We start from the raw sequence: 20,003 nt of genomic DNA on the forward strand, positions 1-20,003 counted from the left end.
TTCGAGTTTGATCAGATCTGCCGATGCTGCCGAGGAGAAGTTCAAGTCTTCTGTCAAGATCGAGTGAGTTTTCCAGCTTCTCCTTTCTCTCCACCGCAACATCGACAGGTTCTGATCGTTCGCTTTTTTGTGGGTTCCCAATTTCCAGTCGCTCTCATCTCTACTCACTCGTACAACCCAAGACTCTCCCGGTGGAGACAGCTTCTGAGGAGGAACAACTCAACGGCTCTCAACAGCAACAACAAGAGGAGGACGAGGAGTCGGATTGCATCTACTACGAGCCTGAGCCGCAACTTGGCAACGTCGAGGAGAAGGTGATGGTCGTCGCGGAGGATGCTGTAGGAGAGGACGGGTATCCTGAAGGAGAGGAGGCGGATGCCGCAAGAGAGGACGAGTTGGAACCCGAGGTGGACGAGTTGGAGGATGGAGAGATCAAGGACGACGGAGAGGAAACCCAACTCAACGACGGCCTTTCGTTTCCCCAGGTCGAGGCCGAAGTCATCGTTGGTCCCGTCAAACGAGGTCGAGGTCGTCATTGCGCACCGGATGCTCATCCAGAAGTCGAGCCATCGACCCCTCCAGCACCAGACGACGACGACGACGACGAACCCATCTTCCTCGGCTCTCGACCTTCATCCTCAAAAGTCGCCGCTTCAACTTCTTCTCGATACTATCAGTCATCTCAGGAGGAGCCACTACCTGCCATCGTCGCTTCACCGCCCGAGGAAGAGGAGGAAGAGGAGGAGTCGCAGAGGATCGACGCGTCTCAAGGTGCCTCGAGCTCTCAGTCGTCTGTCGCACCCGAACCTCCTGCGTTCGACGGACCTGCCGATCTCACTTGGGCTGAGGATGGAGGAGAGGCAGCCATGGTTCCAGCGAGTGTCAAGGTCACCCGGGGAGACGATTCGAAATGTGAGCTCAGCTCCTCGTTCCCGTTCGTCCCTCGTCTCTTCTTCGGTGCTGACTCTCTTCATTCTCGTTCACAGACCGTCTCGAGTGCCAAGTTATCTCTACTGGAGATGCCTTTAGCTCTTCCGAGGAGGAACTCCGCACCGCTGTTCTGGACGAGGCGAGTCTTTTTGAAGCCTTTCTCGCCTGTTTCGCTGGAGAGATCTCGTCCTGACCTTGCTTCCCATCCTCTTCTCCCAGGCTCGTCGCACCATCACCTGGACTCGTGAGTATATTCATAACGCTGCGATCTGATTGAGTCAATCCTGACTCTCTATCTACTCCTGCTTTCTTGCAGGATCAATGTTCGCAGACCAAGTCGCCTTGTCGTTCGAGCGTCCGACTCCTTCTCTCCTCAACTTCGACGGCAGCTGGGACTCCTTCATCAAGGTTTACAAGTCCCTCTTCATCGGAAGCATCTCGGACGGGAAGGGGAAGGAGCGGGAGCTCATCGTTCTCGACGAGGAGGAGAACGAGGTCGAGGTCGAGGCCTTGGAGGTTGTGAAAGAGAGAGAGGAGGAGGCGGTGGTTGCAGACGTGAGTCCGACGCGTTTCCTTCTTTCTTTATTCCTCAGCTGCTGATAGTTCCTCTCTGGTCTATTCTAGGATCCTTGGGTTCAGTCGGGGCAACGATCCTTACTCATCAACCTCGCCTCTTTCCGACTCACCTCTTTCGAGCGAAGAAACGAGTTCCCTCGACCCTCTCGAGTCACGATTCGAGTGTCGGTCATCCAGACGGTGAGTTATTAACTTCTCCATCTCTCCCTCTCGTCGCTGAGCTTTCGTCTTATCATTTCTCTCAGACCTTTGGACTTGGAGACACCGTCGTCGAGCAGCGAGTTCACTCGTCCCGTCTCCGTCACGAACTTGACGGTCTCGCCAGTCTCGAATCTCCCATCTCCTTCGAGGTCGACCAAGCCGTCTTCGTCACCCTGGACCCTTCCCTCCCATCGTTCGCCGGACAGCTCGGTCTCCTTCCCATGGACACCCTTCGACTTCGAGTCGAGTTCCTGTCCTTCACCGACCCGGAAGGACGACCCTCGGAATGGATCCTCAAGGCGTTCTCGTCGTTCCGAAAGGTCTCCTCCGGATTGATTCGACTCCCGGAAGCTCAGATTGAGATCGTTCGAATGGACAACCTCTTCGGACGCTGGATCAACCAGGCGGAACCCTTCCAAACTGCTCTACACCACGACGGTGCGCGCCTGGAGGGATGGAACGTCGGTCTTACCTTTCGATGGCAAGAGCTACCGGTCGACATTCAAGCTCCCAACGACGAGATGGAGGTCGAAGTCGACGAGACAGTCGTCCAGAGATCGACGGTTCAAACGGCCTCGGAAAGTCCGTCGCGTCGAGAGGAACGAGCTGTCGAAGAGGCGATGGGAAACTTCGAGGAAGATACGACAGTGGTAGAGAGATCGGTTCTGGAGGATCTGAGTAAGAAGAGGAAGATCCGGGATTTGGATGTCGAGGAGGTGAGTGAGCTGTCGCTTTCGACGCGTCTCCTTGGAACGTGGACTGACTTGCCTCGAATCCACGTCTGTACACACAGGCCCTGGATCGACCTTCATCCCTTCGCCGACTCTTCGCTCAGCCCTCTCTACTTTCGACCTCGTCCAACCTCCTCATCGACCCAGCTCCATCGCCCATCGGTACCTCCTCTCCTCGTCAGGATGACCCCGCTGAAGTGTCCTCGGCCAGCAAGTGGGCGCCTCTCACTCCAGAGCCGTTGGACGAAGAGTTCGACTTCCTATACTCCTCGGACGACGAAATCGTTCTGGACGAACCCATCGATGAGCAGGCTCTCCCAATGGACGATTCGACGATCGCCTCTCCTCCTCTCGTTCCCGAAGTCGTCGTCCAGCCTCCTTCATCGCTCGCGGCTCCTCCCTCCCCAAAACAGGCCATCGAAGAGCGCCTCTTTGAGAAAGCACAGGAGGAAAGCAGCCCGAGGTCGAGGGAGAGGTCGGGGAGCGTTCGAGCTTCGTCTCTCTTGACGGACGCTCCGGTCGACGAGAACACGGACGCCCTCACCCAGGAGGTTAGTCTTTCACCAGTTTCTCTGAAGCTTTGATACTGAACTTTTCTCTTCTCTCTCTCTTTCGACTTGTTCGTTCAGCATCGGTCCCATCGAGCAACGTCGTCGCGTCTCCCCTCCTCCTCTCTCTCCGCCGAACTCTTCCCCTCCGACGTCGTACCTACGCCTGTGGAATCAGCTCCTCCTATTATCCCTACGTCCAACCTCTCTCCTTTGGTTTCGCCTTCTTCGTCCTCTTCAAGAGCAACCGTCCCTCTACCACCTTTCGAAAACGCCGTCGCAGGCCCCTCAAACTGGAAGAAGCCCTCCACGGGTGCTGCAATCATCGACCGAGCGAGGGCAAGGCGAAACCAAGTGGCGCCACCTCCTATCTCACGTCCTCCTCTCCTCGAAGATCCGAAACCGAAACCCGCCCGAATCGTCTACAACATCTCCTCGGACGAAGACGACGACGACGGAACCTCGCGGAACGAAACCCCTCGATCTCGATCTCCTCCTTCGAAACCTCCATCTCCTCTACCAACTTCTTACAACACCTCCTCCTCTTCTGCACGCAAAATCGCACCGAGCCAGTCGAGTTCGGCCAAATCCTTCGAATCCCTTCCTAAACCTCCGATCCCTCCGTCGGAAGCTCCTCGTCCCTCCCAACCCACTTCAACCGCCCCAGCGGACTTCAAGCAGTTCATGAAGGATCTCGGATCGTCTTCCTCAACATCAAGTCCCAAGCGGAAACTCGTCCCCTCCCCTCGCCCTTCCTCCTCTCCCAACATCGTCCTCCCCACTCCCAAACCTCTCACCGCCGGCCACCTCAGGACCTTCCTCTCCAACTCGTCGGCTGGAATCTCGGCTCCGTCCCTTCTTCGAGGAACTTCGGCATCATCTACCACCAGCAGCTCGAAGGCTCACCCGGTCGAGTCCTCGTCAAGCCAAGTCCTCTTCGAGGCTCTGACTGACGCTCAGAGAGAGTACAATCTCTCGTTCAACCCTCAGACGGCGGAGCATGTTACGTTCCCTTCGGTTGCGAGGAATGGAAAGACGAAGGCTACGTCGCAGAGGATTCTTGGAGGGATGTTCTCGGATGCACTTTGGAGGCTGGAGAGAGTCGCGGGAGACGACTCGCCCAGGATGAGAGAGAGAGATGAGGTGCGTAGTTTCGGCTTGCCAGAAACGATCCAGTTCTTCAGAGTCTGACTCTTTCTGACTCTATCTGTTCCCAGGCGATCTTTGAAATCGAAGGAGTGAGCGATCTGAATTGCTTTCGAGTCGACGGCTCCTCGTTTCAACGCTGACCTCGTCCTCTCCCCGTCCGGTCCCCTTCTCTCAGCTTCACGATGGCCAGAAGATGCTCATGTGCTCTTGGAATCGATGGGTCGAGCAGGTGAGTTCCCTTTCTGCCGTTGCTTATCGTCGTTCCCTTTTTTTTTCTGACGCGTCTTCCTCCCTTTCGCTGCCCCTCGCAAGAACTCGCCTGATCGGATCCACCCGAAGAACGCTACGGTCTACGTCGTTGGCTTCGTCAGGAAGTACTTCAACCTCCTAGACGACCTTCGACTGTACCCTTTCTTCGTTGTTCTTCTCGCTGTGAGTCGTCTTCTCCGATCCTCTCCTTTCCTTCGTCGCTGACCCTCCCTTTCCTCTGCCTCGACGCATCTCAGACTCTCCGGACCTTCGAACTCATCGATAGCACAGCTCTTGCCGCTGCTTCCCTCAAGTGGGCGTCGCTGAAACGCGGACGTGTGGTCAAGAAGATGGAGGAGAAGAGGAGCGGTGGAAGGAAGACGGCGAAGAGGCTAAAGGTTGCGGTTTGAGTATAGAGCTCGTTCTATTAGTAGAACATTCAGTAGTAGCTTGTTCTCTTTGATGCCTCTAAGACTTTCGGAATCAAAATTTCGCATGACGACGAAGACATGCCGAAGCCCAGGACGGCAAAGGTCGAGCTCGCAACTCCTTCCTCCAACTGCATCGATCATCTCTCCTCCCTTCCACCCAGAACCGCCAAATCGAGTCCGCTCTCCTCATTCAGACCCTCCGCAACCTTTCCCCTCGTCCCTAATCTTCATTCTATGGCCCCAGTAGCAGTTCGAGACCGGAAAGCGTTGGATCATCTCACATCCGGGGCTGCATCAGGTCTTGCTTCATCCGTCCTCCTACAACCACTAGACCTCCTCAAGACTCGAATTCAACAGCAGGGAGGAACTTCAAAGTGAGTATGCCATTTCTCTTGTCCTTCTTGTAGCTCGATCTCGACGGGAGGGCGAAGAAAGAGCAAAGATGAAGCTGACGGACTTTCCCTCCTCCTTCGCCTCCTCCTCCCTTCTCGTCTTCCAGAAAAGTATGGCACATCACCAAGAACGTTGTCAAAGATGCTGGAGTCCGAGGGTTATGGAGAGGAACAGCACCTACAGTAGTACGGTAAGCTCGCCCATCTTCATCTCGGAAGGAAGGAATGGTTGAGCTCGGAAGGAAATCCAAAGCTGATCATCTCCTTCCCCATCCTCTCGTTCTCTCTCTCTTCCGAAGGAACGTCCCAGGAGTAGCAGCATACTTCTACACTCTTTCGGAAATTAGATACGCTCTCGCTCAACTAGGATACTTCTCCCTTCCCATCCCAATACCACTCGTCAGCGATCCTTCCTCCTCCAATCAATCCACAACCTCAACCCTCCCAAAACTATCCAGAGAAGGAAATCTCCTCGCTGGAGCCATAGCTCGTACAGGTGTCGGATTCGTTATGAATCCCGTTACCGTTCTCAAGGCTCGTTATGAGGTGAGTCCATCGCATCCCTTCGCTCAGAAAGGGAAGATCAAAGAAGGAGAAGGAGCCTGACCTGTGAGCTCGTCTCGTTTCGTTTGGGTTTCGCTTCCAGAGCAATCTCTACTCCTACACGTCGATGCTCCAGGCTTCTCGATCCATCCTCGCCGACTCGGGAGTGAAGGGACTCTTCCAAGGATTCACGGCTACTGCGATCCGAGACGCTCCTTACGCTGGACTCTACGTGCTTGCCTACGAGGAGTCGAAGTCCGTTTGTGGTGAGCTCACTTCTCCCTCCTCCCCATGCTCTTTGCTGGACGCGTCCCTGAGAGATCGCTGACCCTTGGACTCTCCCTTCAGCTAAACTGTTATCGGTACGACCGGATTGGGACGTCCCTTCGTCGGTGATTCATTCTCTGTCAGGTTCGTCGCCTCCACTTGTGTTCTCGTCCTCTGTTCGAGCTCGAACGATCCAAGGCTGATCCTTCTCTCCCTCCTTCCAACCAACAGGTATCACAGCAGCAACACTAGCAACTCTAGCTACGGCACCGGCAGATTGTATCAAAGTGAGCTCTTCCTTTCGTCATCACCGACTCCAATCTTTCACATGGTCAGATCGCTGACCTCGCGTCTCTTCTCCCCTCCTTCCGCTCCGTCCTTCCCCAGACCAAAATGCAAGTCCTTCCAGCTCAACACTCCACTTTCCGGACATCTTTAGCAACGATATATCGAGTTAGTCCTCCTCTCATCACCTCCTTTCCCCTCTCTGTTTCGAACGAGGGCTGAACGAAGACTGACTCGCTCCGTTTCATTTGGATACTTTCGCCTTCACAGGAGCACGGCCTCCACGGTTTCTTCTCCGGTGTTTCTCTTCGGATCGTTAGGAAAGGAGCTAGCTCTGCGATCGGGTGGTCGGTTTACGAGGGGATGCTGCTGTCGTTTCGGGATCGAAGCGATGCGAAGAAGAGGAGAGAGGAGGGGATATGATCTTCGTCTTGTGGAGCTTCGGTGTCGGAGGAGGCGTCGAGAGAAAGAGGAAAGATGAAAGAATTTCATGTCAACGAGCCTAGGACAAAGGTCCTATGATCTGACTGAATTGAGGGTTGTGGGAGAGCTCTTCATTCTCGGACGACTCGTCGGCTGAAGGACGTCAGGCGGCATATCGTCCTCGCGAGGAGTCGAAGCTTGACTGTGAGTTGTTTTGACGACACGTCGTTTGCAAGCGCTGATCATTGACTTCGTCTCGTTCTTCTCTGTCCCCTTCCATGTATACAGTTCTCGAGTCCGCTTGGAAAAAGATGGTTCTCGAGAACGATCATCTCGCTGAGGCTCGTCGTGAGTTTTCAATCTTCACGCTTCGTTTCACGCGTCGAGAACTGACTCCTCCTCTTACCTCTTGTTTTGACTCTACCAGGTCGAGTTGAGGAGGAGCAAGACGCTGCCATCGCTGCTACTGCTGTCGCCGCCGCCGTCGCTCTCGTCGCTGCTCCCTCTCCCTCTCCTCTCTCTCTTGCTCCAAGACGTCCCATCGGTCGGAGGGTCACCTCTACCAGCACTAAAGCATCTCCGTCTCCTGGTAAGTTGAACGCAGTCGAACGCACTCGACTTTCTCTCGACGCTTCGCGACTCAAAAGCACGCCGCTGACCTTCGACCTCTTCCCCCCTTCCTCTTCTTCCCCTCTCAGATGCTATTAAACGTGACTGCCAAAGTTTCTTTGGTTCACAGAGTGGATCAGCCGGCCGATCCTTCCTCGCCGTCCAAGGTGAGCAAAATCTCTCTTTTCTTCCTCTCTCTTCGTCGACGAGTTCTCGAGACGAAAGAGCGGTCGTGCTGACCCGTTTCCCTCCCCGTGTTCTTCTCAGCCTCGGAGGATGAGGATGTCTTCTCAAACTACTCTATCAAGCAGCGCCAAGGCAGGATTCCCGAACTCCCATCCGCTCGCATCACCTCGGTTCTCTCCCTCCCTCACGCCAACATCGCCTCCTCCCTCGTCAAACACCTCCTACCTAACGCCTCAAACTCTTCAAAGCACAAGAAGAAGATCACTGCTCTCGAGACCTACCTCGGACATCTGATGGAGCTCTTTTCTTCAACCGTCATCCCCCTCTCTCGAGTGACGGAGATCATCGACTTCATGGTGGACGCGTCGACCCAAAACCCCTTCCCGAACGCCGACAACCACTGCCTCGGAGAAGACGGAGCCGCCCGCGTCAAGGAGTTCCGGATCTTTCGAATCTACGTTCTCGGGATGCTCTGCGACGATCTTCGTGTTCGGGGACGGTTGTTCTCAGGGTTTGGGATTTTGGGTCGATTGGAACAGCTCCGGTGGACTCTCGAAGAGGTAGACTAGTAGATACTCTCGCGTTTGTTTCTTCTTCGTTTGCTTTCGTCGCCGTTTCGTTCTTCCCTTTCCTCATTTTCGTCCGATCCCCTCCCTCCGACCCCTCTCTCTCTCTTTCTCTTCTATCGGCTCCCCACCCCGTACATATCATCCTTCCTTATCTCTCTCTTCTCTGTTTACGGTGTCTTCTTTCCTTTTCGTCCCTCTCTCGCCTCTCCCCCTCCAGCCTCTCTCGCCTTTGGTCCCCTGGTTTTGCATCGTTTTGTTCCCTCCTCTCCGTCTCCTACTGGCTTCTTTCTTATTTTTCCATTGCCTCATATTGTCATTCTCTAGTTCTATATCGCTTCGGCCTCTCGTTCGTTCTCGTATGACTCTTTCTCCCTCCTTTCGAAACAGGAGACGACGCGTCGAGAACGTCTTTCTCCCCCGACCCCAGAGACGGTGACAGTCCTTAGAAGTCCCGCAGCTCAAAAAGTGTACCTACGAGCCAGTTTCAAAGGACTTCTTCACAGAGGCGGGAGGTTAGACTAGGGCATCCGGAGATGATCAACGAAACGCGCCTCTCTCGCTTCCTCTCCCATCTGTTTCGAGCTTTTAAAGTCGACCATCGTTTCTCAGAGTGAAATGAACATAGAAAGGGGCATTGGAACAGTGGGTCGCTGGAGGTATGGATGTCTGAGGAGCCGACGAAGGGGGCGAAGGAGAGGCGAGACGACGCTTCGTCGAAGCTGGAGTCTGGCTGAGCAGAGAAGAGGACGTTTGCTTTGCGGAAGATTTTGGGTCCTTAGGAAGATGTTTAATCTTTCTCTGTATCCGTAGAGTGAAAGAGTGAGTCGACATGGAGAAAGATGCAACGAAGAGGGACGACGTTAGACGAGCGAGGAGAAACCGATTGAAGAAGATTTCCCACCGTTTTGAAGACCCAAACGTGAGAACATGACACTAGTCTAGAGCCATTACTCAAGGCTCGAAGAATGAAGCCCTGACGCCCTCGACTTTCTTGCTTGCCCTCTCGATTCTCTGCCCTTCGGCCGGTCCTCCCACCGCGTCGTCGACCCTCTCTCAGCACCAAGAGACGCCAGCTCTCGTCGCTTGCACTCACCTCTCGGCTCTCTTCGCATATGTATGGCATGCAATCGATTCCATCGACGCTCCTACAACCGTCTCGACTCCTCAACCCTCTCTGCTCTCCTCGTGTTTGGATCGAAGAAGATCTACTGCAAACTCCCGTAACCGTCGGTTCGCCCCATGTTGAAACAGCTTCCTCCTAGACATCTTGAGACTCCAAGATCTCGGATGAGACCTGAAGAGAGCCTGAATGGGACAGAAAACGAAGGGAAAGAGGTGATCAGCGACCCGTCGAGAGTTGGTGAGATCGAATCGAAGAAGGGTGACGGGACTGACGAGTAAACCCATCCGTGGACGGTGACGTTTCTTCCGAGGGACCCTGATGAATGAAGAAGAAGGAGAGGGGAAGAAGGTAGAAAGTAAGAACGAGGACGTGAAGAACGACGAGGAGAGAAAGGAAGGCCCGGAAAGCAGAGACGAACACTGGGACTGAATAAAGGATCCGTCGGCGATGTTGTTCACTTGGCGCTTGACTGAGAAGAGCATCGAACCAGATCTGGAGTCAGCTCTGAGATCTGAGATCTGAGCTCAGACAAAAAAAAGAGGCGCAACAAAAACGAGACGCGTCGTCGACCTTCAACTCGAAACTGTGGAACTCACCATTCTCCTCCACCCCCAACTTCAACGAAGCATCAAAGTACCCCGGCTTCTTTATAACCAATTCCCCCAGTTCCCCAGTCGAGTTCAAGCTCTCGTCCCTCTTGTTGAAGATGTGCGAGTTCATGTCGAAAACTTCTCGAGGATCCGAGTTGATTGTTCGTTTGACGAGAGGAGTATCGCTCTTCATGGTCAGGAGGATGGGGAGCATCATGTCTCGAATGGTTTGCAGCCAAGATGCAACGGCGGTGGGGTAGTGGGCTGGAAGAGGAGAAAGAAAGGCGATTTCGAGCGTCAGAAAGAGCGTCGATGTTGAGCAAAGGAGGGACGGGTCGACGGACCTTCAGCGACAGTGTATCCTGCGTGACGAGCGATTTCAGCTTGAGCAAGAGAGTGACCCTAGAATGATATCGAAAGAAAGAAAGAGGGATGATCAGCTCGAGTCGGAGCGAGAGAGGAGACGCGTCGAACTCACCTCTTGAATGCCTCCGCACCCGTCGTGTCCCATGATGATGATTTTGTAGGCCCCTAGATCAGCGACGGCATACTCTATGGATGCTCTGGCTGCCAACTCGGTGTCGAGAACGAGGTTGGCGATGTTTCGAACGCTGAAAAAAGAAAGTGAAGCTGGTCAGACGGTGAACGATCGACGAAGGGTTCCTTTGAGCTCCTCAGATCTTCTACCAACTAGTCAAGAGTCTAGAGATGGGCTCAACTTACACGAAGAGCTCCCCGCTTCGCTGTCCAGCGATGAGAGCGTCGGGAAGGCGCGAATCCGAACAGGCGACGAGAACTCCAACGGGTCGCTGAGGAGTGGCGATAGCTCGAGCGTAGAACTCGGGGCTGAGATGGAGAAAGAAAACAACGAGGTGAGACAGAAGCTTTGACTCGAGATCCGAGAGCTACTCACTCTGTAGCGTTTTGAGCAGCGGAGAGCTCTCGATTTCTCGAAAGCAGATCTCGCAGGAACGTCCCGTTCCCGCCGTCGTTTCCTTGCGTGACATGGTCCCAGACCTGAGCCGAAGCCAAAGTAGAGAGAGTAGTGGAGATGAGGAGGAGGAAGGTGAAGCGCATTGTGGGAGGAGAGATGGTGGTTTGACGAAAAGAAGAGAGTCGAGCTCACCCTGTTTTTGAAGCGTCGCGCAATTTAGCTACCGTCCACCACAGCTCGCCTTGGCCGATGTACGGAGCCTTTATGCAACTCTAGCTCATGACCGAGGAAACGACTTCCAGCCTACGAATCTTGGCGAGGCGAGAGGTTCAGGTTCGAGGGAGCCTTGGAGGGTTCAACGCGATCAGCCCTCTGTCCGATCCGTCCGAGAAGAACCGAGAGATGCCTCCTTCTCCTTCTCTCTTTCTCCTCGTTGAGGTGCTGCTCCGAAAAGAAGAACATCAGCTCCGTTCTTGCCCTTCTCAAAGAGAGAGAAATGGAGAGGCCTCGTCGTATAGCAGAGCTGAAGGTCAAAGTCGAGCTCGAGCAGCCACGCCACCACGTGGCTTGAGGGAAGATCTTCTTTCTCTTCTCGGTGCCTGGGTTTCAGAGCCTGGCCAGAGAAAAATAGCTGCGCCGAGAAGGTGTCTATACAGGGAAGGAATCGAACAGAACGAACCAAGTCGAAAAGCGTCCGACACCGAGACGACGACGACGCGTCTTGGGAGCTTGAACCTTGAGAAGACGAGGACCCAGGGTCTTGCAGACCCTGTCAGAGACGTGCAAGGACGAGTGTTACAGTGAAGTGTAGCTTGGCTTGAAGTAGGTTCAAGGAAGCAAGAAGTGGAGGGCAAAAAAAGCGAAGAGAACCCAGGCGAGGGATTAGCTTCCGCGTCGCGTCTCTCCTCCCCAGCCTCTTGTTTTGCCGCTTCGACGGCACTGCATCAACAAAGTGTAATATCTTCCTACGGCTACGTAGAGCGACGTCTCAGGTTTTGGTTCTGAAACGCGTCGTCGACTCGACTCGACGCTCGCTCGACGCGTCTTGAACTCACCGACCTCGCTTTGAGATCAAGTTTTTTTTTGCTTGAACGTGAGACTCAGCTTCATCTCGGCTTCGAAGATTTGCCCCGAGTCTTACGAGAGCCTTACGGGAAACTCGACGGCGTCTCAAATCTTCGACTTTCGTGGGAGCTGCGACCTGTCAGTATAGACCTCGACTCAGCTCGACTCACCCTCCTCCTCCTCCCTTTTTCCTTCATCTCCCAAACGCCCATCCGACCTCCTCGCCTCCACGTCTTCCCTCCCTCTCGACTCACACAGATCACCTGTATTTACCAAAGCCTCCCTCCCATGTCCTGGGGATCGGCAACGAGTGGAGAAAAGGAACCATGACTCGACCTCAACTCTGCGATCGCTTCCCCTCGCTTCCCACTCTCTCTCTCGCTTCCGTCCGACTGCTGCTGCAGGATGACTGAGACCTCGCTTCTGGATGACTAGGCGAGGGTGGAGCCGAATACACCTACGTAAGGAAGAACTTCCGTTCTCTCTTCTTCCCATCAACCACAACAAGCTCGACTCTTCCGACCATCCTCCTCTTCAACCTCACCCACTCTTCCTCCCCCTCCTCCTCCTCAACTACGATGCCTTCCTTTACCAAGCTCTTCTCTCGAAAGAACTCTTACTTCTCCTCCTCCATCGCGAAGGTCGATAGCCAGTACGAGTACTTCTCCTTCTCTTTCCTCTCCTTCTATCTACGCATCCATCTCGTTTCCTTTCGACCTTCGAGCTGACCTCTTCTCCTCCTCCTCCTCCTCCTCCTTTCCTCGTAGAACCATCTCCCCTCCCACCTACGCCGACGAGTCTCTCCCTACCTACCAAGCCAAACCAGCTCCTCGACGAATCGTTCTCGCTCCTGAGGATCCTATGATCGTCCATGCTCGACTTCTCTCCGGTCACGCCAGGGGAGGCGCTCGACACATCAAGAAGGCTTGAGCTTCACGCTTGAAAAACCTCCTGGAACTTTGAACGGATTATAACAGAGGTGAGTGTTTTCTGTTCCTCTTTCATGTTCGGTCTGCTCTTGGGTGCTTGGGAGGGAGGGGAAGAGAAGGAGAGCAGAGCTGATCTCCGCGTCTCCTCCTCCTCACTCCCTTTGTTCCCAAGACCTCTCGCACAACCTTCGTAGCCACCTACCTGCTCTCCGCCCCTTCGGAAACCTCTTCTTCCCCTCGTCGGAAACTATCATCAAAACGACCCAGCTTCGTCGTTCTCGCCTCGCTCAGCCCTAGATCATCGTTGGATCGCGTCCTCGTCTCGCCTCGGAGCCCTACCTCTCCTCCCAATGCGCACTATCTTATGTATCCAGCTTGCTTTATTTCATCTTAGTTTAGCTTTGGTTGGGGGTTCCTTTTCGGTCTGTTTTTGATCTCTGCCTCTGTTCTCGTCCTTCGCCGCGCGTCCATCTCCTCTCCCTCCTCCGTCCCCTCCCTCTTTGTTTTTTTTTCGACTAGTTTTCTTGCCTTGGACTCCCTTTGAAAATGAACGTCTTCTGAATCAGTCTTCCACGAAAAAAAAAAACTCGAGCTCATCTCATGAAAAATCTGCCTCTGAAAGTTGGAGAAGAATAAAAGCGCATTTAGCCCTCGAGCTCATTGATGAAGTTGACCTCAGACCATCAGCCTCATCTCCTCCCCTTCCCCTTCCCCTAAAGATGAGCTCTGTTCCCTCTCCGATCCAGACTCTCTCGGCCAACTGTACCATCCACGGGATCCCTACGACCGTCACCGCTCAAGGTTACCAGGACAAGATCCTGATCATGGTTTCTCAGGCAGGAGGGAAAGTCGGATCTCTCGTTCGTCTCCCTCTTTCTTGAGTTTTGCTGCTTTCCTTCAAACTTCAACTAAACCTTTTTCTCTTTCTCTTTCTCTTTCTCTCCTTTCTTCCTAACTTGCTTTGTTTTCTCTCCCAGACGCAAGCCTCCCTCCCCTCCTCGATCGCTCTCCTCCCTCCGTCAGTGCTCTCCACGACTCTGCTCGTCGCTCCTCTGCCACCCAACCTGCCCACCCCTCATCCTTCGACGACGCTCCTCCCGTTGATGGGAACGGCTCCTTCCCAAGATCTTCAATCCATCTACGAGATGTACGTCAACCAGCTCGCGGCCATCGTATGGAACGACGAAGGAGACCAGGGAGCCATCAGGAGACCCGTCGTCGTGGGCATGGCTTTGAAGCTGGTCAAGGAGGAGGAGGAGAAGGAAGCGGGGGGAGCGTGGAAGTTGGAGAGGGAGAGGTTCGCAGAGGTCGTCAAGATGGTTCAAGCCTGTAGGATTTGGTAGAGAGGGAAGGAGGAAAAGGGTTGAGCTTCATGAGCTTGAGCTTGAGCTCGAGGATGGACTCGTATCGAGCAGAGAAGGATTACAAGGTGGACCTAAAGGTACGTCTCAGGGCTTTGTTTCGTTGTATAATTCGACGACGCCATCCGGTGCTGCTGCTTGGGCGACGAACGAAGCTGATCACCTCGACCTTCCCTTCCTCCTTCCTTCCTTTCCAGACCTTCCCCCCCACCGACCAAGGACTCACAAAACTCCTCGATCTTCTCCTTTGGCTCAACCCAACGTCCTCCACTGGCTCGAAGGAGGTCCAAGACGGCGACGACGACGAACCTGGGATCGAGCCGTAGATATCTCTTCGCGGCAGCACACCTGATCGTGATGGCCTTGCTCGACCTCTCCCTCTCTCTCTCCTTCCCCTTCGTTCTGCCAGACCCTCGAAGCTTGAACCTTTCGACCAGCGAGAGAGCTCGAAACTCGAGAGATACGTTTCTGACGAGTCTTCACATCGGCTGGTAGCGTCCAACACCGACCTCAGTCGAACCCAAAACCCGAGACGCGTCTCTCTTCCCTCTCTCGCTCCTTTGTTGTTGGAAAAGCAATCACATCTTCTCCTTCAACCACCTCAACACCTCTTCCAACTCCTCTCCCAGATACCCCTGCTCCGACCCGATCGAACTCGACCCGAATCGCTGACCGACGAGCGAGGCTTCCAGCTCCTCGAGGCCAGCGACGAGAGGACAAGACGAAGAGGAGGAGGAGGTGGAGGGGGAGGGGGAGAGGGAAGCTGCTGTGATCAGGCCGTGTTTGGAAGTGATGGTTGCGTTCTGAGAAGCGGGGCAAAAATAAAAGAGGGTGTGAAGGGAATCAGTACGTGAAGAGAGGAGGAAAGAGGTGTTAGAAAGGAAGAAGAAAACGAGACGAGACGAGACGCACGATCTTGCCGAACGAGAACTCCTCCTTCAGTTCGACGGAGAACTCTGGGGTTTGACCGTAGGCCCAATCCCAGCTCTGATCCAAGCGCAGAAAAAGGGAAACCGGTTTAGCTTCGAAGAGAGATGAGCGCGTGGGGGAGCCAGGAGAGGAAGAACGAAAACGACGACGAACCTTCAACTCAGCAGCTTCTCTCTCCACCTCCTCCTTCTCCTCCCACAGCTTCCCCTCCTCAACCTCCCTCGATCCCTTCCCTCCGTCCCCGTACACTCTCGTGAACTCCTCGACCACAGCAGCGACGAACGACTCGTGGTTGACGTGAGGGTGGTGGGTTGAGATGTTTTGAACGGGAGAAGGGACGGAGGCGGTTCCTTTGTTGGTGGCGAATTCCTGCTTTTAACAGACGAAGGGGAAAGGGTTCAAGACGAGGAACCGAGAAGATGAGCTGAGAGGGTCTGGGTGGTACAAACTGACTCGTAAAGATCGAAGGGAAGACCCCAGCTGAGCGAGCTGAGCAGAAATGAGCATCGTTCCGTGATGGTACGCTCGTCGATTGTTGAGTTTGTAGGCTGAGCCGGAGATGTAGAACGACGAAACAAGACCGAGAAGAGCAAAAGGTAAGCTGATAGAAGAAGGTCTTAGGGGCGAGAGAAACGAGGACTCATCTTAAACCCATCCAGAGTGATGTCGTTTCTGTCGTTGACCTTCGCGTCGACGCCGAGGGTGTTGAGAGCTCTTGCTACGAGTTCAGCGTTCGGACGACGTTCAAACATGTCCTTGGGGATGAGGATGGAGTAGTTGGTGTTTCCGAGATCCTGTATCCAACCAGAACAGAAGAAAGGGGTCGAGGGTGAGCTGGACGGGTTCAGAGATGAGAACGAATCGCGAGGGCTGAGTTTTGGGGGGAGGGAGGAGAGAGGGAACCGAACGTGAAAGACAGTTCCTCCACCACTTCTCCGACGAACGAAGGGCACTCCGTTGGCTTCCAGTAAGGGGAGGTTGACTTCCTTCCAAGGATTCTGGAGGAAAGAAGAAGGAGAGAGAGAGAGGGTGAGCTTCGAGTCGGTCAAGAGCGAGAGGAGAAGAAGGTGAGCTCAAAGGAAACGAAGAGCTCACCTGATTCCGACCTAGGACGACACAGTCCCTGTTTCTATACATGAAGAGCATCGGTATCGACGGAGGCGACTTGCGATAGAGCCTTTCTGCAGCCAAAAGAAAGGGGAGGAGAAAGGAGTGAGCTTCAAAGAGGAGCGGAGGAGGAAGAGAGGTGTCGACGGAGGGCCGCACCAATCTTCGAAGGCGAGGTTGAACCATGGATCAGTCGAGGTCGATATGTAGACTCGATAGGGGTCCTGCGAGTAGAGAGGGAAGTTTGGGTGAGCTTGAGGGTGGGAGAAGAGGAGGGAAGGGTAAGAAGGGAAAGCTCACCTCTTCTGATGAACGAGCAGGGGAGGAGGAGAAGGGTCGAAGACCCGTCCAAGTCCGCTGAAGCAGACTGAGAGTCGGATATCGAAGAAGGGAGCTCGGTAGAATCTGGAGATGGAGCATGGTTGAGTGGAGAAAAAATCCGTTTGGCGTCGAGATGATGGTTTGGGGTCAAAAAGAAGCGAAATCAAAAGGAGGAAGGGAAAGGAGACCTCTTGTTGACGTCCAACGACTTCGACCTCTTTCTTCTTCTCATCTCCTCCCTCCACTTCAAAAGCTCGTCTCCTTCAGAGCTCTCTTCCCCTTGGGAACCTTCTCTGCCAGATGCCTTTCTATGCTACTACCGCCGGCCTGAAGGAGGACGATGATCTCTGCTTGGCTTACTTGAAGGTCAGTCGGGATCCCTTCCCTTCCCTCCCTTCTCCCCCCTTGCCCTTCTTGCTTCCTTCGTCTGCCTATGAGCCACTGGAGCGTCTGAATTCGAGTCCTGACTTGACCTTGTGTACGCTGCTACCCCTCTAGGACCTTATCGCTCCGCTTGGTGACAAGAGGTGTGAGTACTGAAGTCGAGGAGCAAGCAAGAGGGCCGTCGAGCTGACCTCCTTCCCTTCGTTCCTTGGACCCAAGTTGGAGTTCATTACGCAACTTCTGCTTATCCAGATCCCAAGCTGAAGGAACAGAAGGAACTTCTCGAGATGATCTACGAGGTAAGTTTCCCATTTCTTACGGTTCTAGCCTCAGAGATCTTTCTCGGAAAGCTCACCTCGTCGACACGTCCTCCTTCCCTCCCCTCCTTCCCTCCTCCAGGTTCTCATCAAGAGAGGTTCTGTCGAACAAGCCTACCTCTACTTCGCTCGGTCAGTGAATACCGAATCGTCTTGTCCTACGTTACATCACTGATTCTGTTCTCTTCCAATAAAAAACAGGCTGGAACCCATCGCTAAACATCTCAAGACGAAGAATCGCGTCGAACAGTCTCTCTTTCGAGGGTTCGTCGCGTCTGCTTCCTCTTTTCCCTCCTTCAACCTTCGACGCTAACTTTGCTCTCGATCTCTTCGCAGACACGCCTACTACTACCTTAACATGTACTTGGCCTCAAAGTGCGTCTTCTTCTCCCTCCTTCCAAAAGCTCCTCCTCTCTCACTCACGCACGTCCTTCTCGCCTCCTTCTCCTCCCTTCTCTTCAGCCCTCTCGAAATCGCCAAGACTTCCCGTTACACTCACTTCACCGGCAAGAACGAGCTCGGAGTCTTCGCCAGGGCCGACATCAAAGCTGGAACCAGGCTCTTTCCCTACCTCGCTGGGGATTGCGCTCCCTTCACGGCTCAGGATTCGGAGATGGATACAGCAGCCGATTCGGATTTGGTTTGGGAGAAGGATCTAGAGGAGGATGGGGAGGCTCAGCAGGCGGAGAGTTCGGCTATGGGAGCAGGAAGACGACCTCAGCGCTCGGCTCCAGCTCAACAGGCGGCGAAGGACTTCTCAGTCTATTACTCGACGCGAAACCGAAGGGAGGAGTTCTTCCTTGGGACTGCTCGATTCGTGAACGTGAGTTCTATTATCCTTGTTCTCGAAGACAAGAGGAAAAACTGTGCAGAGAGAGAGAGGAGGAAACCCGACTGACGCGTCTTTCGGTTGCTTCCGTTCGACAGCACGACTGCGACGCCAACACCGAGCTTGCAAGGGACGACAAGGACGTAGTCAGTGTCGTAGCTCGTAGGGACATCCGTAAGGGCGATGAGATCGCTCTCTTCTAGTAAGTTCCTCCCTCGAGATCGTTTCTCTCGACGCGTCTGACCTCCGCCCGTTTCATTTCTCGCCCTTCTTCTTCATCTCAGTGAGAAAAATTACTTCGGTCCTCGGAACGAGTCGTGTATGTGTGCTACCTGCGAGAGGAAGGGCACCGGCTGGTACGCAAACCACTCGAAACCCTCGTCGTCGACTTCCAACTCGGTTAGCTCTCCCTCCTCCTCCTCCGACGCGTCCTTCTCCACCGCCACCACCTCCTCCATCATCACCTCCACCTCCAAACTCTGCATCTCGACCACTGGTGCTCCTAGCAGCTCGTCTTCCGCCAACGACCACGACTCCCTCCCAGGAACTCCCAGCTCGTCCTCCTCCGTCGACCCACCTCACGAACACGCTCCTCCCGCCGAACAACGCAGGATCCTCCGAAACCAAGCTTCGACGGTTGAGGATCAGCTCCCAGGAGCCGTGAGAGTCCTATGGGGAACGCCGGAGAGGAGGGAGAAGGCTTGCCTGAGGTGTAAGGCTGGAATCGAGCTGATGCTCGTCGACGGAATTTGGGTTGAAGGTCGAGGAGGATGTCTTCGGTGAGTCGTTTGTCTCTCCTCTCTCTCAGTCCTCCCGCTTACCGAAGCTTCGTTTTCCCGTCTTCTCTCAGCTGCCGTCGTCACCGTGCAATCTTCCGACTCAACCATCCCCACCGACCCGCCGTCGACACTACCCTTCCTCCCTTCATTCCTTCCCCCAAACTCTTCCCTCCAACGACCATCCTCCTTCCTCCTCTTCGTCCTATCCCTTCGAACCTAGACCTCAACGACATCCCAGCTCTGAAAGCGGAGTACAAGCTCGATCCCGAGAGCTTCGACGCGACTTATCCTGGGATCTCGGAGCGTTGGAGGAAGGAGAAGAAGAAGAAGAGGGATAGGCAGAGGGCTGAGACGGAGGGACGATCTTACAAGATGGTGTTGCGGAAGGGGAAGAAGGAGGTGGTCGGCGTGAGTTTCTCTTCACAAACCTTCTCGTTCTCGATTGACCCCAGAGTTGCTCTCCCTTTGTCCGTCCTGATCTCCGTTCTTCTGTAGTCCTCCTTATATGGCTGTTCTCCGTTCGACTACATCACAGCCGAGATCGACTCCGTCAAGCTCATGCGGTCGCACGATCCAGCGTACGTCTTTCTCCCCTCTTTCCCTCTCCTTGATCTCGAGCTTCACTTACCCTCTCTCTCTTCTTCTTCCTTGCTTCAGTATGTACTTCGGTCAACTGGATGGATTCGCGGAGGTTCGAACATCTAGCCTGCTCTTGATCCCTTCTCTCCTGCTCTTCGCTGACTCTCCTTTCCCTCCCTTTCTCTTTCTCCCTCGCCGCGTCTTTTCCTCACAGCTTTTCGAGAAACGACTCGGAGTGAAGTCTCCCTGGGGACCGGAACTTCCTTCTGGCGATGACTTCTGCTCTATTGAAAGAGGATTGGGGGAGATACACGGGACGTGGTGAGTCTCGATTTCGCCCGTTCAATCGAATCGACTTGCTGACCCGTTTGTGATTTGGGCACTATCAGGGCTCCTCTCGAATTCATTACGAAAGCCGTCAGCAAGAGTGAGTCGTGTCTACTGCTCCCTTTTCTCGTTCGTCTTCTGACAGCTCCTTCTTCCTCTCCTTTCTTTCGTCTCAGCCTCACTCTGGCCGGTCCTCGCTCGCTTCCTCCAACCCGAACCCGATCTCGTCTGGCCAGTCCCGGTCTCGCAGCCGTCCATCCCTCGACCAGTCGACGTCAAGGAAGAGATCGTCGATCCTCAACTTCCGCCGAGAGCCCTAGATGTATACCACGACACCAT

The 20,003-nt window shown here is 54.3% G+C and overlaps 8 protein-coding genes across 8 annotated transcripts; 6 read left to right on the forward strand and 2 right to left on the reverse strand.

Annotated features, from left to right (window-relative positions):
- The first annotated feature begins 733 nt into the window (after positions 1-733).
- BDY24DRAFT_390368 (uncharacterized protein) lies at positions 734-4,892 on the forward strand. The gene is made up of 12 exons (XM_076640644.1): positions 734-912; positions 987-1,069; positions 1,150-1,174; positions 1,247-1,485; positions 1,555-1,686; positions 1,752-2,423; positions 2,501-2,989; positions 3,068-4,129; positions 4,204-4,224; positions 4,311-4,364; positions 4,448-4,567; positions 4,642-4,892. Exons 1-12 carry the CDS (start codon positions 867-869, stop codon positions 4,792-4,794), a joined length of 3,096 nt encoding a protein of 1,031 aa, XP_076496183.1. The 5' UTR covers positions 734-866; the 3' UTR covers positions 4,795-4,892.
- Positions 4,893-5,049: 157 nt separating this feature from the next.
- BDY24DRAFT_341009 (mitochondrial carrier domain-containing protein) lies at positions 5,050-6,725 on the forward strand (the record flags this gene model as incomplete). The annotated part of the gene is made up of 8 exons (XM_076637425.1): positions 5,050-5,189; positions 5,315-5,398; positions 5,507-5,753; positions 5,854-6,016; positions 6,099-6,161; positions 6,249-6,304; positions 6,405-6,470; positions 6,573-6,725. 8 exons carry the CDS (start codon positions 5,050-5,052, stop codon positions 6,723-6,725), a joined length of 972 nt encoding a protein of 323 aa, XP_076496184.1.
- A 278-nt stretch (positions 6,726-7,003) lies between these two features.
- On the forward strand, positions 7,004-8,462 carry BDY24DRAFT_390372 (uncharacterized protein; the record flags this gene model as incomplete). The annotated part of the gene is made up of 6 exons (XM_076640645.1): positions 7,004-7,073; positions 7,153-7,314; positions 7,424-7,501; positions 7,602-7,956; positions 8,031-8,080; positions 8,307-8,462. 6 exons carry the CDS (start codon positions 7,004-7,006, stop codon positions 8,411-8,413), a joined length of 822 nt encoding a protein of 273 aa, XP_076496185.1. The 3' UTR covers positions 8,414-8,462.
- Positions 8,463-9,294: 832 nt separating this feature from the next.
- BDY24DRAFT_415529 (carbonic anhydrase) lies at positions 9,295-10,879 on the reverse strand (the record flags this gene model as incomplete). Its single annotated transcript, XM_076643459.1, has 8 exons — positions 9,295-9,394; positions 9,485-9,527; positions 9,631-9,681; positions 9,809-10,066; positions 10,147-10,204; positions 10,281-10,413; positions 10,526-10,648; positions 10,716-10,879. 8 exons carry the CDS (start codon positions 10,877-10,879, stop codon positions 9,295-9,297), a joined length of 930 nt encoding a protein of 309 aa, XP_076496186.1.
- Positions 10,880-12,379: 1,500 nt separating this feature from the next.
- BDY24DRAFT_415530 (uncharacterized protein) lies at positions 12,380-12,731 on the forward strand (the record flags this gene model as incomplete). The annotated part of the gene is made up of 2 exons (XM_076643460.1): positions 12,380-12,459; positions 12,569-12,731. 2 exons carry the CDS (start codon positions 12,380-12,382, stop codon positions 12,729-12,731), a joined length of 243 nt encoding a protein of 80 aa, XP_076496187.1.
- Positions 12,732-13,449: 718 nt separating this feature from the next.
- On the forward strand, positions 13,450-14,073 carry BDY24DRAFT_415531 (uncharacterized protein; the record flags this gene model as incomplete). The annotated part of the gene is made up of 2 exons (XM_076643461.1): positions 13,450-13,590; positions 13,708-14,073. The coding sequence occupies 2 exons, from the start codon at positions 13,450-13,452 to the stop codon at positions 14,071-14,073; spliced, it is 507 nt and encodes a 168-aa protein (XP_076496188.1).
- Positions 14,074-14,543: 470 nt separating this feature from the next.
- AIM22 (putative lipoate--protein ligase) lies at positions 14,544-16,648 on the reverse strand. Its single transcript, XM_076645078.1, has 9 exons — positions 16,429-16,648; positions 16,288-16,352; positions 16,117-16,198; positions 15,930-16,019; positions 15,666-15,815; positions 15,475-15,582; positions 15,175-15,390; positions 15,004-15,078; positions 14,544-14,894 (listed from the first exon to the last, which is right to left on the reverse strand). Exons 1-9 carry the CDS (start codon positions 16,546-16,548, stop codon positions 14,670-14,672), a joined length of 1,131 nt encoding a protein of 376 aa, XP_076496189.1. The 5' UTR covers positions 16,549-16,648; the 3' UTR covers positions 14,544-14,669.
- A 1-nt stretch (position 16,649) lies between these two features.
- Positions 16,650-19,715, forward strand: BDY24DRAFT_71425 (uncharacterized protein). Its single transcript, XM_076645079.1, has 13 exons — positions 16,650-16,815; positions 16,948-16,978; positions 17,053-17,132; positions 17,233-17,282; positions 17,352-17,414; positions 17,487-17,525; positions 17,613-17,973; positions 18,078-18,181; positions 18,264-18,758; positions 18,830-19,166; positions 19,254-19,336; positions 19,416-19,449; positions 19,552-19,715. Exons 1-13 carry the CDS (start codon positions 16,750-16,752, stop codon positions 19,660-19,662), a joined length of 1,854 nt encoding a protein of 617 aa, XP_076496190.1. The 5' UTR covers positions 16,650-16,749; the 3' UTR covers positions 19,663-19,715.
- Positions 19,716-20,003: the final 288 nt, after the last annotated feature.

This window comes from Mrakia frigida, assembly GCF_051309035.1.
Source record: "Mrakia frigida strain ATCC 22029 unplaced genomic scaffold BDY24scaffold_17, whole genome shotgun sequence".
NCBI classification, from domain to species: Eukaryota; Fungi; Basidiomycota; class Tremellomycetes; order Cystofilobasidiales; family Mrakiaceae; genus Mrakia; species Mrakia frigida.

Coding starts and splice junctions, on each gene's coding strand:
- AIM22 (XM_076645078.1), bottom strand. CDS start 16,548: ATGCTCCATCTCCAGATTCTACCGAGCTCCCTTCTTCGATATCCGACT. Junction 15,391..15,474: donor CTTCCCTTCGATCTTTACGA/GTCAGTTTGTAC, acceptor TGTTAAAAGCAG/GAATTCGCCACCAACAAAGG. Junction 15,079..15,174: donor GAGAAGCTGCTGAGTTGAAG/GTTCGTCGTCGT, acceptor CGCTTGGATCAG/AGCTGGGATTGGGCCTACGG.
- BDY24DRAFT_71425 (XM_076645079.1), top strand. CDS start 16,750: ATGCCTTTCTATGCTACTACCGCCGGCCTGAAGGAGGACGATGATCTC. Junction 16,816..16,947: donor TCTGCTTGGCTTACTTGAAG/GTCAGTCGGGAT, acceptor CTACCCCTCTAG/GACCTTATCGCTCCGCTTGG. Junction 19,450..19,551: donor AACTGGATGGATTCGCGGAG/GTTCGAACATCT, acceptor TTTTCCTCACAG/CTTTTCGAGAAACGACTCGG.
- BDY24DRAFT_390368 (XM_076640644.1), top strand. CDS start 867: ATGGTTCCAGCGAGTGTCAAGGTCACCCGGGGAGACGATTCGAAAT. Junction 1,486..1,554: donor AGGAGGCGGTGGTTGCAGAC/GTGAGTCCGACG, acceptor GGTCTATTCTAG/GATCCTTGGGTTCAGTCGGG. Junction 4,568..4,641: donor TCTTCGTTGTTCTTCTCGCT/GTGAGTCGTCTT, acceptor GACGCATCTCAG/ACTCTCCGGACCTTCGAACT.